The sequence below is a fragment of the Elgaria multicarinata genome, chromosome 6 (genome assembly GCF_023053635.1).
Source record: "Elgaria multicarinata webbii isolate HBS135686 ecotype San Diego chromosome 6, rElgMul1.1.pri, whole genome shotgun sequence".
NCBI lineage: Eukaryota > Metazoa > Chordata > Lepidosauria > Squamata > Anguidae > Elgaria > Elgaria multicarinata.
This window is the reverse complement of record NC_086176.1, coordinates 118,238,211-118,250,655: the sequence shown is the minus strand read 5'-3', so window position 1 is coordinate 118,250,655 and position 12,445 is coordinate 118,238,211. Positions and strand designations below refer to the sequence as shown.

Genomic DNA, 12,445 nt, shown 5'->3' with positions numbered 1-12,445 from the left:
GATGAAAGTCTGCATTTGAAATTTTGAAGACCCTGTCAACAGTAGTGCTGTTCCATGACTTGTAGCCGCATCACAGCTGCCTAGACCTTTACACTGTTACCGAGCTTACAGCTATTACACATTTTACCAGTTATGGTAATTTACTTTCTTTCATCCACCCCAAGATCAAGTTTTTGACAGTTAGTGTAGAAAAGGAAGGTTTACATGCCACAGGTGTGGTCCAGCGAGGTGAGTAGACACCCGGTTCAGATCCCAGCTTAGACATCACATGGCTCGTACAGCCTTGAACAAATCACTGTGTGTAGTAGCATCCCCCTCCGTGTAATACGGAAATAATAGCAGACTTTCTCTAACACAGTCTACTAGTGACTGTAAAGCATTTTGCATGCTAGTACTGTTATTGCACATTCAGACAAGACAAAATCCCAAGAGGCTGGTCACTCAGGCATCTAAACGATGTACGCTGTTGCCTTGGAATTGAAAACACATTTCCATCTCTGTGGAGAGCTAGCGTTTCCATATGTTGATGCTGGTGTCTAGGAAATACCAGGTGTGCGTAGAAAGGCTTTCTCAGTAGAAAATTGCTTCAAATTTTTTTCAGTGAGGTTTTGGAACAACCCCTAGACTCAATACCATACTGGAACTAAGCTGAAGTACATGAAAGTGAAATAATTGCACAGCTTTGCTCTTTTTACTCCTGCCACGATTTCCCCTCTCTTCCTCTTTTTTCCTTCTGTCTGTTTTTAGATTGCAGGGACCTGTTTTCTCATTGTTTTTATGTAGATGGTTTTATATCCTAGCTCTACCTGGAGACTGAATCTGGGATCATTTGCATGCAAACCATGTGCTCTACTGTTGAACTAAACCATACCCTTTCCATGTGGGCTACAATTTGCTGGTTGTGGGGTGCTGGTGTTTTGGCAGGTGGATCTATGGGTCTTCGATACTCTTGTGTATTCTAGAGATCTGTCACAACTGGAGCCAATGTAGTTTCTGGTAGTGCTAAAACATTTGTTTGGTTTGGCCTTTAACAGCCTGAATTTAGTAGGTAGGGGTTAGGTTTTATGCCTACATTTTTATGAATACATAAGCTGTCCAACTGTTCACTCTCTTTATTTATTTTTATTTATTTATTTTTATTTATTATATATTTATACTGCCCAACAGCCAAGGCTCTCTGGGCAGTTTACAGTTAAAACCATAATTTACAGAATCACGATTTAAAACTTTAAAAATATCATAACCAGAATAAGTTATAGTCCAGGGAATGTTAGTCTAAAAAGGAGCATTTTCCAGAGGGTGGGTGACACTGCAGAGGTTCTTCGTGACGACATACTGTTGCTCAAAAACGATAGCATAAATCTCTGAGTCAAGGGAGGTTTTTTTCAGGAGTGGTCACACCACTGCCTCTTTCAAGGCAGTGGGGACCACCCCATCACACAGTGATGCGTCCACCACCACCCTGATCCATCCAGTCAGCCCCCTGCAGGTAGCTCGAATAAGCCATGACAGGCAAGGGTTGAGAGAGCATGTAGTGGGTCGAACAAGACGCTAGCTTTTTGTCCCCATCTTCATGTTCCAAAACCTTAAGATCGAGGCTACAAATACTGACAACATCATCATCTTTCTCTCTCCACTTCCTCTTCAGAGTAAAATCCCAGTGCAGCCCAGGAGTTAGAAAGTTTGGTAATGGAGTATTATATCTCTCGATATTAAGGTTGTCACACAGAGGAGGGCCAGGATCTCTTCTCGATCCTCCCAGAGTGCAGGACACGGAATAACAGGCTCAAGTTACAGGAAGCCAGATTCCAGCTGGACATCAGGAAAAACTTCCTGACTGTTAGAGCAGTACGACAATGGAATCAGTGACCTAGGGAGGTTGTGGGCTCTCCCACCCTAGAGGCCTTCAAGAGGCAGCTGGACAACCCTCTGTCAGGGATGCTTTAGGGTGGATTCCTGCATTGAGCAGGGGGTTGGACTCGATGGCCTTGTAGGCCCCTTCCAACTCTGCTATTCTATGATTCTATGATTCTAGGTGTTATTGACAATTAACAGCCTTTTTCAAAGGATACAGTTTTGGGCACCACAAAAATATGCCTTTTTCCTACCCTAGAAACATCAAGTAATAGAAGAAATGACTTAAAGATTTAGGCCTGCTTCAGATGTTAATGGGAAACCATGGTCTCCTGTCACATTACTGAGCCTTGGGCTTGAATTGTGCTTTCAAGGAAGAGATTGGAAGCATTTGCTTCTGATGTTAAAGAAACCACGGTTCTCTGTGACACCTGAGCTTGAGGATCTGTGGCTTGTTTAAACTTGTTAGTGAGAAACATGGTTTGATGCTGCTTTCTTCTTAAGCAAACTACAATTCCTTGACTTCAGGCCTTCTGGAGAACTGTGGTTGATTTATATCAGAAGAGAAACCTTCCAATCTCTTTGGCAAGGAAGCAGAGGGGAAGGGGGCATTGTGCAAATTCAAGACTTGCTGTGGCTCATTTGTCTTGTGGGAAACCATCTTTTCCCATAGGGGCTGTTTGTATGACACAACAGCCCACCATGGGTTATTTAACCCACTTCATGGGTTCACGCAACACGCCAGTCCACCTACTGTGGGTTATTGTTGAACTGTGGGTTATCATGTTACCCGAACATAGCATGTTTTCCGCAGGGTGGATTATCGTGTTGTCTGAACATAGCACATTTACCACAGGGTTGCTTTTTAACCATGCAGTGTGCCTTGTTAACCACCCTGAACAACCCAATGAAAAGCAATGGGTTCTCAAAATGCCTTGTTCAAGAAAAATAAACAAAATTGCATGTTTAACAAGCCAGCCTGCGTGAAATGCACTGTGTTCAGGCAGCACATCAACCCACTCAGTGTTAAATATATTGCATTTAGACTACACAATGACCCATGGTGGATTAATGTATTGCCTGAACCCAGCTGCTGTGAGGCCGGGGTATGTGCAGTTGACATTTTGAATATGCAACCCCCGCTCAGGGTTGCCACGTTGTGGAAACCTGGCAAGCATGCATTGTACAAGGGTTAAACTACCCTTGCATAAGCCATTATCTGTTTTAGGTTTTTTTTAACTCTTGCATGAACTTTGCCAGGTTTGCACAATATAATTTTTCAGCAGTGTTGCATAAGCCACCACAAGCTGCAGCGTATTGACCAAACCCGGTTATTATGTTTGAACTAGGTCATCACCTCATTATCTCCTGCCTATTCCTTTTCTTTTTTTAAAAAAAAATGGTTTTATGGCTGTCAGAAAAAGTATGCAGTAACTAGTGTTGGGAGAAATTTGTATGGTTACATAATGTAGGAGGTGCATATAATATACTGAAGAACTAAATAAGGGTGTGTTAAAAGTTTTTTTCTTATAATCAAATAACTGATTTTTAAAAATATAACTTACTACATGCCAAGGATTGTAAATATTTAATGCATACAGCGGTGTCCTGTCTTGTTCAGAGCATAATCTTAAATGTATGATCTGAATGAAGTAATGCACAAACTTACTTACTGTAGTAATAATATGCTTTCAGTTATTCAAAGCATTCCCCATGATCTTACTGTATTCCTTACTACAGCTTGGCACGATTGGTGCAGCCTTCCTCAACCTGGGGAGCTCCAGATGTGTTGGACTGCACCTCCCAGAATGCCCCAGCTGGGGCATTCTGGGAGTTGTAGTCCAACACATTTGGAGCGCCCCAGGTTGAGGAAGGCTGGGTTAATGCTATCCCAATATTGTCTGTAGCGGGATAGGCATAGGCACTGAGGGATACGGGCTTGCCTTGGTCCATCTAGTAATTTTATGGCAGGACTGGTGACTTCCTGGTTCTCAGTTTGCTTTCTTAGGCCTTAGCTAGACCTACCTGAAAGTCCGGGGGAGAGGAGGGGAGACCTCGCGTTGTGAATAACGCGAGATCTCGCCCCCGTTTACACGTAAGGTGCGACGACCTCAGGAAGAGAGGTGTCGTGCCCGCCATTTTTTTATTTTTAAAGAGACAGGAGCGCTCAAGCAACTAACAGTGAGTGTTGTTGTGGGTTTTTTTTTAAAAAAAATATTTCCCCCGCTCCCTCTACCCTATCCCCGATGGGTGCAGCGCTCCTGAGGAGTGCTGCGCCCCATGCGCGGCTCCTAGCTCCACGCGAGTAAACCCGCGGAAACGGGCTACACGCTCCGCAGTCTCAGGCTCAGACTGTGGAAAAAGTGGGGTCAAAGGGTAGGGCTGTGTCCCAGGGCAAGGGAAGAATGATCTCTCTCCCTGATCCCGGGATCCCCTGTGCGTCATGTAGACGCACAGGGACGATCCCAGGTATCACCCCGGGATATAGCCTGGCTAGCTAAGGCCTTAGCGTGTTACCCCAGGATATAGTAATCCAAGGATATAGAACTCTCAACAGCACTGGGTACTCTTCATAGGAGGCGTATGTGATGCCCTGTGATCAAATTGTACTCTGTGTGATTGAACCTTTGGGAAAGAACCACATAAACCTGCTTTTACAGCTTTCTGATACAGGTGTTGTTTTCTTTCAGTTGTTCGTGGTTGATGTCCAGACTGGTCAGATCACCAAGATTCCCATTCTGAAGGACCGGGAACCTGACATGGTAAACCAGCAGGGATGTGGGATTCATGCCATTGAGCTGAACCCTTCAAGGACCCTCCTGGCTACTGGAGGAGATAATCCAAACAGCCTTGCGATTTATCGTCTGCCTACGCTTGATCCTGTCTGTGTGGGAGATGTAAGTTCCCCTGTATAGCAAAGGTGTGGGTGGTCTTTACGTTAGTTGTCAGATGTCGGTGTCTTTTTATATAATGGGGACGTTTAGTATTTCAAATTGAGTGGGACATTGAGGGGTAATTGGCTTAGTTGACTTCCTGCTTGCTTGTTTACGGTCCTGTAGGGCAGGATCTGCACAACTGCTTCATAGTAGTATGGAAGTGCGCTGACAACGGTTGGGGCCCATTGATACATTCCGTATACCGTTTTCAACCCACTTTCAAAGCGTCACATCCTGCTTGGTGTAGATCTGGCCCTAGTGTAAAAGTACAAGAACTGCTTCTCTCGTCAGGTTTCTTTGAATGCTTGTTTTAAGGAATAACTCAGCATGCTTGTTGAAGGAAAAGTAGCTGCGTTTGGTGCTTAATCGAAAATAGGAAACGTTTGTCTTGGTGCTATTACCCTAAGCCCTCATTATTATTTTCTTTCTTTAGGATGGCCATAAAGATTGGATATTTTCAATTGCATGGATCAGTGACACGATGGCTGTTTCTGGTAAAATTTTAATTTCTCCTAATAACTTTACTTCTGTAATGAGTCACGACACCTAGCAGACGGAAACTTCTTTTGCGACATAGTGAAGTTTCCAAGGTGTATTTTGAAGGGCATAATTTTAGGCATGTCTACAGTAAGAGCTTAAACTGGTCATGGGTGTTCCTTCCTCCTAATTCCCCCTCCCTCTATCAACTCAAAAAGAAGACAAAGGACTTTAGTTCTTATGAGTCCCTAATTATTATTATTATTATTTATTTATATAGCACCATCAATGTACATGGTGCTGTACAGAGTAAAACAGTAAATAGCAAGACCCTGCCGCATAGGCTTACAATCTAATAAGGCTTACAACCTAACATCTTAATATCTAAACTTAATATGTTTAGCCTGGAAAAGAGAAGATTGAGGGTAGACATGATAACACTCTTCAAATCCTTAAAGTGTTATCACACAGAGGAGGGCCAGGATCTCTTCTCGATCCTCCCAGAGTGCAGGACACGGAATAACGAGCTCAAGCTACAGGAAGCCAGATTCCAGCTGGACATCAGGATAAACTTCCTGACTGTTAGAGCAGTATGACAATGGAATCAGTTCCCTAGGGAGGTTGTGGGCTCTTCCACACTAGAGGCCGTCAAGAGGCAGCTGGACAACCCCCTGTCAGGGATGCTTTAGGGTGGATTCCTGCCTTGAGCAGGGGGTTGGACTCGATGGCCTTGTAGGCCCCTTCCAACTCTGCTATTCTATGATTCTATGATCCCCATCAAATGACAATTCAGAATTCCTTGCAGGGTGTACTGATTTCTAAATTGAGGTGATTTCCTTTTTCCTTTTGCTTTTTTTGCGTTAATTGTGAAGCAAACATATATTTAAATGTGTACTGGTTTATAATGCATATATATGGTAAATAAATAAGCAGCTTTGAACCCATCATATTTGATAGAGGATCATAGATTTGCAGTTTAGTAAAACTAAAATTATACATTATAAGGTTTGCATTAAACTAAGATTTCATTCTAAATCAGCTTATTTTTAAAAAGGCCATTGGCTATATCGTTTTTTAAGGCCCCGTTCAGAAAACACCTTAAACCATGGCTTTAACAACCGTGGTTAAAGCCATAGCTTAAGGTGTCTTCTGAATGGGGCCATTATATGGTTTTCAAAGGAAAAAGAACAATTTTTTTCTTAGTTACAGCCATTTCTTGGTAAGAATCTGTGATGGGAGAGCTGCTGTGAGATTGGGAAAGTTTCTAATGGATATGTAGCCATTACGTGTTTGCACTAGTAGTTTGAGTTTTTCCAGCGAAGCTGCCACTGTGCAGTATCTTTAATGCCTATCCCCCCACCCTAATAATACTTATTTTTGCAAATGTTGCATAAGTGGTGAACACTCCTATCAAACGAGATCTAATCTCCAATAAGGTATTAGACTAGTTTTGAGCATCCTGTGGGCACTTTCAAAATATAGGCCGTCCCTGCATTAGGAAAATCTTCACCACAATTTCCATGGAAATGAATGGGAGTTACGCCAGAGCTTGGGAATTGCTCAAGTCACATGTTTTTCACCAGAACTTATACAAGATAATTTTCTGGTGTATTTTTCTCATTGTGTGAATTCTCCTGAGATACTTTGAAGTTTTGACGTCAGAAATGGCAGGTGTCTCTCCCTGTGACTCTAGAAGGCGTTGCGTGCAAAAAAACCCCACAAACCCACCCATGATTTTTTTTTCTTGCTTAAGGTGAGGCAAGTGATATTATGGAAATTGTATTTTATAATACAATAAGGTATTAGACTAGAGTTACAATAGCTAACTCTGCAAGCGTTAGCCTAACCTACATCTAAAATATTTTTGAGCTGGTGCCCAAATCTGATAGGTGAAGGCAGGTTAAGCACAGCCAGGAATAGTTTAAATAGCAGAAGAGTGAAGGTTTGATTTAATGCAAACCAAGCTTGGTTTACGGCCGACATTTTTGTTTTCTTAGTTATGTGCAGTCTGAATAAAAAAGGCCACATTTTGTGTCATGGCAACGATGTCGTGCTTTGTTGGCCCCTGGCGCCTGTGTGAACAGAATTCTGGACTAGACGGACCCTCAGTCCGATCCAGCGTGACACTTCTTTTGTTCTTATTCTGCCAATTACAGTTTTTAAAGCTCAGCTGAAAACTTTTCTGAAAACTAATATTTAAAAAACAGTTTAAATATTAAAAGCGATAAAAAGACATTAACACAATAAGATCGCAATAAAAACCAGCAATAAAAATCAGCAAGATCAACAATGGTACTAGCAGCAATAACAGTACTCATCATGAAAGGCCCACAGTAAAAATAAAACCTTCTACAAGGCCATCGAGTCCAACCCCCTGCTCATTGCAGGAATCCACCTTAAAGCATACCCTGACAGATGGTTGTCCAGCTGCCTCTTGAAGGCCTCTAGTGTGGGAGAGGCCACAACCTCACCAGGCAATTGATTCCATTGTCGTACTGCTCTAACAGTCAGGAAGTTTTTCCTAATGTCCAGTTATTTCCTGATGAGCCTGTTATTCCGTGTTCTGCACTCTGGGAGGATCGAGAAGAGATCCTGGCCCTCCTCTGTGTGACAACCTTTTAAGTATTTGAAGAGTGCTCTCATGTCTCCCCTCAATCTTCTCTTCTCCAGGCTAAACATGCCCAGTTCTTTCAGTCTCTCCCCATAGGGCTTTGTTTCCAGACCCCTGATTATCATCTTCAGAACTATGACTGAACCATGACATATATTAAATTTGCATAGCAATCAGAGTTCTCTTCCAGCTGAGTGAGTAGCAGGATATGGGATGTATTATTGAGTCATACTAGCATTGTTCAGCATAGCTCAAAACCCCTTGTGGTGCAGAGAGGCATTTGTGAGAACTGACTGGACTTTGTCCTGAGGCCATAATAAAACCAATGGAGAAATTCCAGGATATTGCTGCATAGCTTTTCTTTCTTCTTCTGCTTTGTTTATCGCCTTCTGTAAAGACCATACCTTTACTGTCTGCCTATATCAGATTCCTCTGAGGGCTTGTGTTTACGCAGTTCTCTTCCTTCTGTAGGGTGTTAATTGGTGTCAGATTAAGTCACAAGAAGCTTGGAGGGTTGCAGAAGACTGATATCCTGAATTTTGACAAGCAAGGGCAATTTTTGTAATGCATTGTGCTTATATGGGATGTGCCAATGTGTGCAGCTTTTGTAATGCATTTCTTGATTGGAACATGTAATTGCGCCATGACAGGCAGCGTTCATGGCTTGTTCATGACCTGGCTGGTGAGAAAGAGAAAGATCTTGTACTGAACACAAAGCACTTGGCTCTTTCTTGGGGATGTGTTTCAACTTGGAGAGTTTGGCAGGGGGTCAGCATAGGTGTTTAATGCATCTTTGGTTATGTTGTCTTGTGCAGGTTCCCGAGATGGTTCAATGGGGCTCTGGGAAGTGACCGATGAAGTCCTAGCCAAGAGCGATGCAAGGCGCAACTTGTCTCGAGTTCCTGTCTATGCTCACATAACACACAGGGCTCTGAAGGACATCCCCAAAGAGAACACCAATCCAGACAACTGCAAGGTCCGGGCTCTTGCCTTCAACAACAAGAATAAGGTTAGTAAAACAGGCAGGAGTCCCGTGGTATAAAGTCATAACTTTTCCGTTGCTGAAGCTAGGAATAAGATGAAAGTAACTGTGATCCTAGAATTTCAGCTTTTGATTTTTAGCCAAAATAAAGGCTTCTAGTCCTCAGTCCACTGGTTCACTTCTGATGAAGAGAGCCTTAAATAAACTATCTTCTGGTTTCCAAATCGTCCGCAGTGGTGTATTTCAGCAATTGGCACGTGGGATTTGTTTATTCTACAGAGTCCATTTTTCTTTCACTCTTGCTGTTTTACGTAAAAACAGCAAAAGTTTTACCCACTCCTAACATTGTAGTATGCCCCCAAATGCAAATCCTCTTGTGGAGGAGGAGAACGCCCACATTTTTGCAGGTGGTACCAATTAACAAAATGAAGAATAATAATTCGGTGCTGTATGTCTACATTGTAGAATAGAAGAATTTTAATAACAGAATTTGTAGTTGCTATGAAATTGAGGCACACTCTTATTTTACTTCCCATTAGTTTGCCAAGACTAACAGAAACTGAAAATGTGATGATAATCTAGGTTGCGTGTGGTGGCAACCAGGATGATCAGGGGTCTGGAAACAAAGCCCTATGAAGAGAGACTGAAAGAACTGGGCATGTTTAGTCTGGAGAAGAGAAGATGGAGGGGAGACATGAGAGCACTCTTCAAATCCTTAAAAAGTTTTCACACAAAGGAGGGCCAGGATCTTTTCTCAATCCTCCCAGAGTGCAGGACATGGAATAACGGGCTCAAGTTAAAGGAAGCCAGATTCCGGCTGGACATCAGGAAAAACTTCCTGACTGTTAGAGCAGTACAACAATGGAATCAGTTACCTAGGGAGGTTGTGGGCTCTCCCACACTAGAGGCCTTCAAGGGGCAGCTGGACAACCATCTGTCAGGGATGCTTTAGGATGGATTCCTGCATTGAGCAAGGGACTGGACTCGATGGCCTTGTAGGCCCCTTCCAACTCTGCTATTCTATGATTCTAAGGCACTGAAGGGTTATGTTCTAAGAACAGTGATCTTGTGGCATTAGGGACTTGCTTCTAAATCAGTGGTTCCCAAACTCATGCCCGGTGCCCTCTACCCTACACTATAAAAATCATTATTCAGAATAGCGGTTTTCAATGACCCACTTAGGAAGATAATTACAATAAAATTCAAAACAGTAACAATTAATTGAATATTTATTCAAAATCCAATTACATTGTTTTAGTTTATTCAATTAAACATAATTGATGAACTTGATCCAGTGATATCACCTTTTCAAAGTCTGATAGTCATTTGGCAAGAATATTAGATATCACATTTAGTAACTAGGGTAGAGCACCCCACTATTCTGTAAATTCTTAATGTGATGGTGATACCAGTTTCCCAATGTCTGTTTTAAAGTTTAACATGAGTCTTAAATCACCACGTTTAGTCATCTGGAGTCCATTTCTTTGCTTGGAGAGAAGTAGGCAGACCACACTAAAACCACATTCCACCAAATATGATGTTGGAAATGCAACCAGGAGCTTCTGAACCACTCTCCATAGTGCAGGATAGCGATCAGAAATTTCCTTCTGTAACCAAAACTCCTGGTTCGGAAAAGACCACCTCGAGCGCCCCCCCCCCCCCCGGCCGCCCCCTTGCCTCTTAACGCCCCCTATGCAATCCCACCGCCTCCAAGGGGGCGGTACCGCCCACTTTGGGAACCACTATTCTAAATTAAGGGGTATCTGACACTCCTGGTTCATTTTTGCCATCAGATTTTCAAACCTGTTCATGTGGTTCTGAGGCCTGGAAACCGAGTGTTTTGTTTTTAAATAAAACCTATGGCACTGGACTTTTAACAACTACCCACAAATGCTGAAAGGTACATGGAAGTCATTTGTTCCCATCTCTGGCCAGAGGCTTATGCTGATCTTTCTTCCATTGCTACTCCTTTGAGTTTCAGCAACTTACTGCAGGCCACTGAAAAACAAAATCTGTTTATGCACTTTGCATAGATTCCCCCCTTCAGTAACCCTGTCAGTTTCATCAGTGGTGCTGTCTCCATGTGGCAAATGAGAGAGGCTGGGAGGAGGTATGAGTCTGTGTCAGTGCTGAGTGTTTGACCTGGAGACCTCTGTTATAGATTAGTCTCTTCATTTTAGCGTAGCATAGCGGCTAACGTTTAATACAGAAGCCCTGTATAAATGTTTCTGAGACTGTCACATAGCTGATAAAACTCTTTTCTTCTAGGAGCTGGGAGCAGTGTCTTTGGATGGGTATTTCCACCTTTGGAAAGCAGAATACACACTGTCAAAGGTGACTTGTTACATCTGCTAGATAGTAGATCTAAACTGGGCTTGTTAACCTTGGTTAGTTAACTAACGTTAAACTAGAGTTCCCTGATTTGAATATAATAGAAACTCTAGCTTAATGCAAGAGTTGCACTGGCTGCCTATACGCTTCCGGTCGGAATTCAAGGTGTTGGTAATGATGTTTAAAGCTCTAAACAGCTTAGGACCTCGATACCTGAGGGAGCGCCTCTCCTTATATATGCCTGCCCCCGAGACCTTAGATCTGCTGAAGGAGCCCTTCTCCGCATCCCACTAATGCAACATATACGTATGTTGGGACAAGAGAGAGGGCCTTCTCTGTTGTGGCACCCCGACTGGAATACCTTCCCCTTGGAGGCCCGATTGGTGCCAACATTGATTGCATTTCAACGCCAAGTAAAAACATGGCTTTTTAACAAAGCCTTTGATGGTTAAACTCACTAAGATGGCACATTGTTTTAACTTTTAATTGTTTTCACTGCTTTTAAATTATATATTGTTTTAACTTGGTTTATGGTATAATTCGTTTTTAGCTGTGCAAATTTACTGTTTTATACTGTATGCTTTTATCTGTACGCCGCCCTGAGATCCTAATGATACAGGGCGGGATATAAATGTTTTAAATAAAATAAGTAAAAGCAGGTTGGTAGTGAAGCCCTGAAGCTGGCGGGCAAAGGGAGAGAGGAGGGAGGAGAATGCAAGCCTGACGCTTGTGGCTGACTTGGTTTATGATGCTGGGAAAGGTAATCTGAGGACAGCCAGTGTCGCTTAGCTGCAGTCTTTCATTCTACATCAGACTTTCATTCATGACATGCTTAAGCACCACGGCTTAGCATGTCATCTGAACAGGGTCTGAAACTCTCTGCCTTCAGGATTTGGAAAAAGCTGCATGCTTGGGTTCATTCCTTATTCAGGATGAAATCATATATATATATATTGGCCTGTATGCATTTGGGACCGTCAGAGTGTGTCGTCGTCCCCCTCCCAAATGGGTAAAGGTCTCTGTTAAAAACGAAGGGGGGAAATCTGGTGTATTCCATTTATAATACTTCTGAACTGTTCTGCAAACTAAGACTTCAGTTCTTATTCATGGGAATAAGCTCCATGGAACTGAGTAAACATTCCTCAAATCAGCCTCTAAAACCACTAGCATTTTCTTAACGTAGGCTCTCTGGCAAACTGCAATGTCACCTCTGCATTTATTTTGAGAGCTAAATGACGTTGCAAGGAACTGTTA

The 12,445-nt window shown here is 42.7% G+C and overlaps 1 protein-coding gene across 1 annotated transcript in view; it reads left to right on the top strand.

Moving 5' to 3' along the window:
* DCAF12 (DDB1 and CUL4 associated factor 12) overlaps window positions 1–12,445 on the top strand; it is a 31,974-nt gene that overhangs the window by 11,933 nt on the left and 7,596 nt on the right. The window contains exons 3-6 of the mRNA XM_063128300.1: window positions 4,545–4,751; window positions 5,224–5,284; window positions 8,694–8,887; window positions 11,129–11,194. Of these exons, the coding sequence (XP_062984370.1) occupies window positions 4,545–4,751; window positions 5,224–5,284; window positions 8,694–8,887; window positions 11,129–11,194 (528 nt within the window). The remainder of the gene's footprint in view (window positions 1–4,544; window positions 4,752–5,223; window positions 5,285–8,693; window positions 8,888–11,128; window positions 11,195–12,445) is intronic.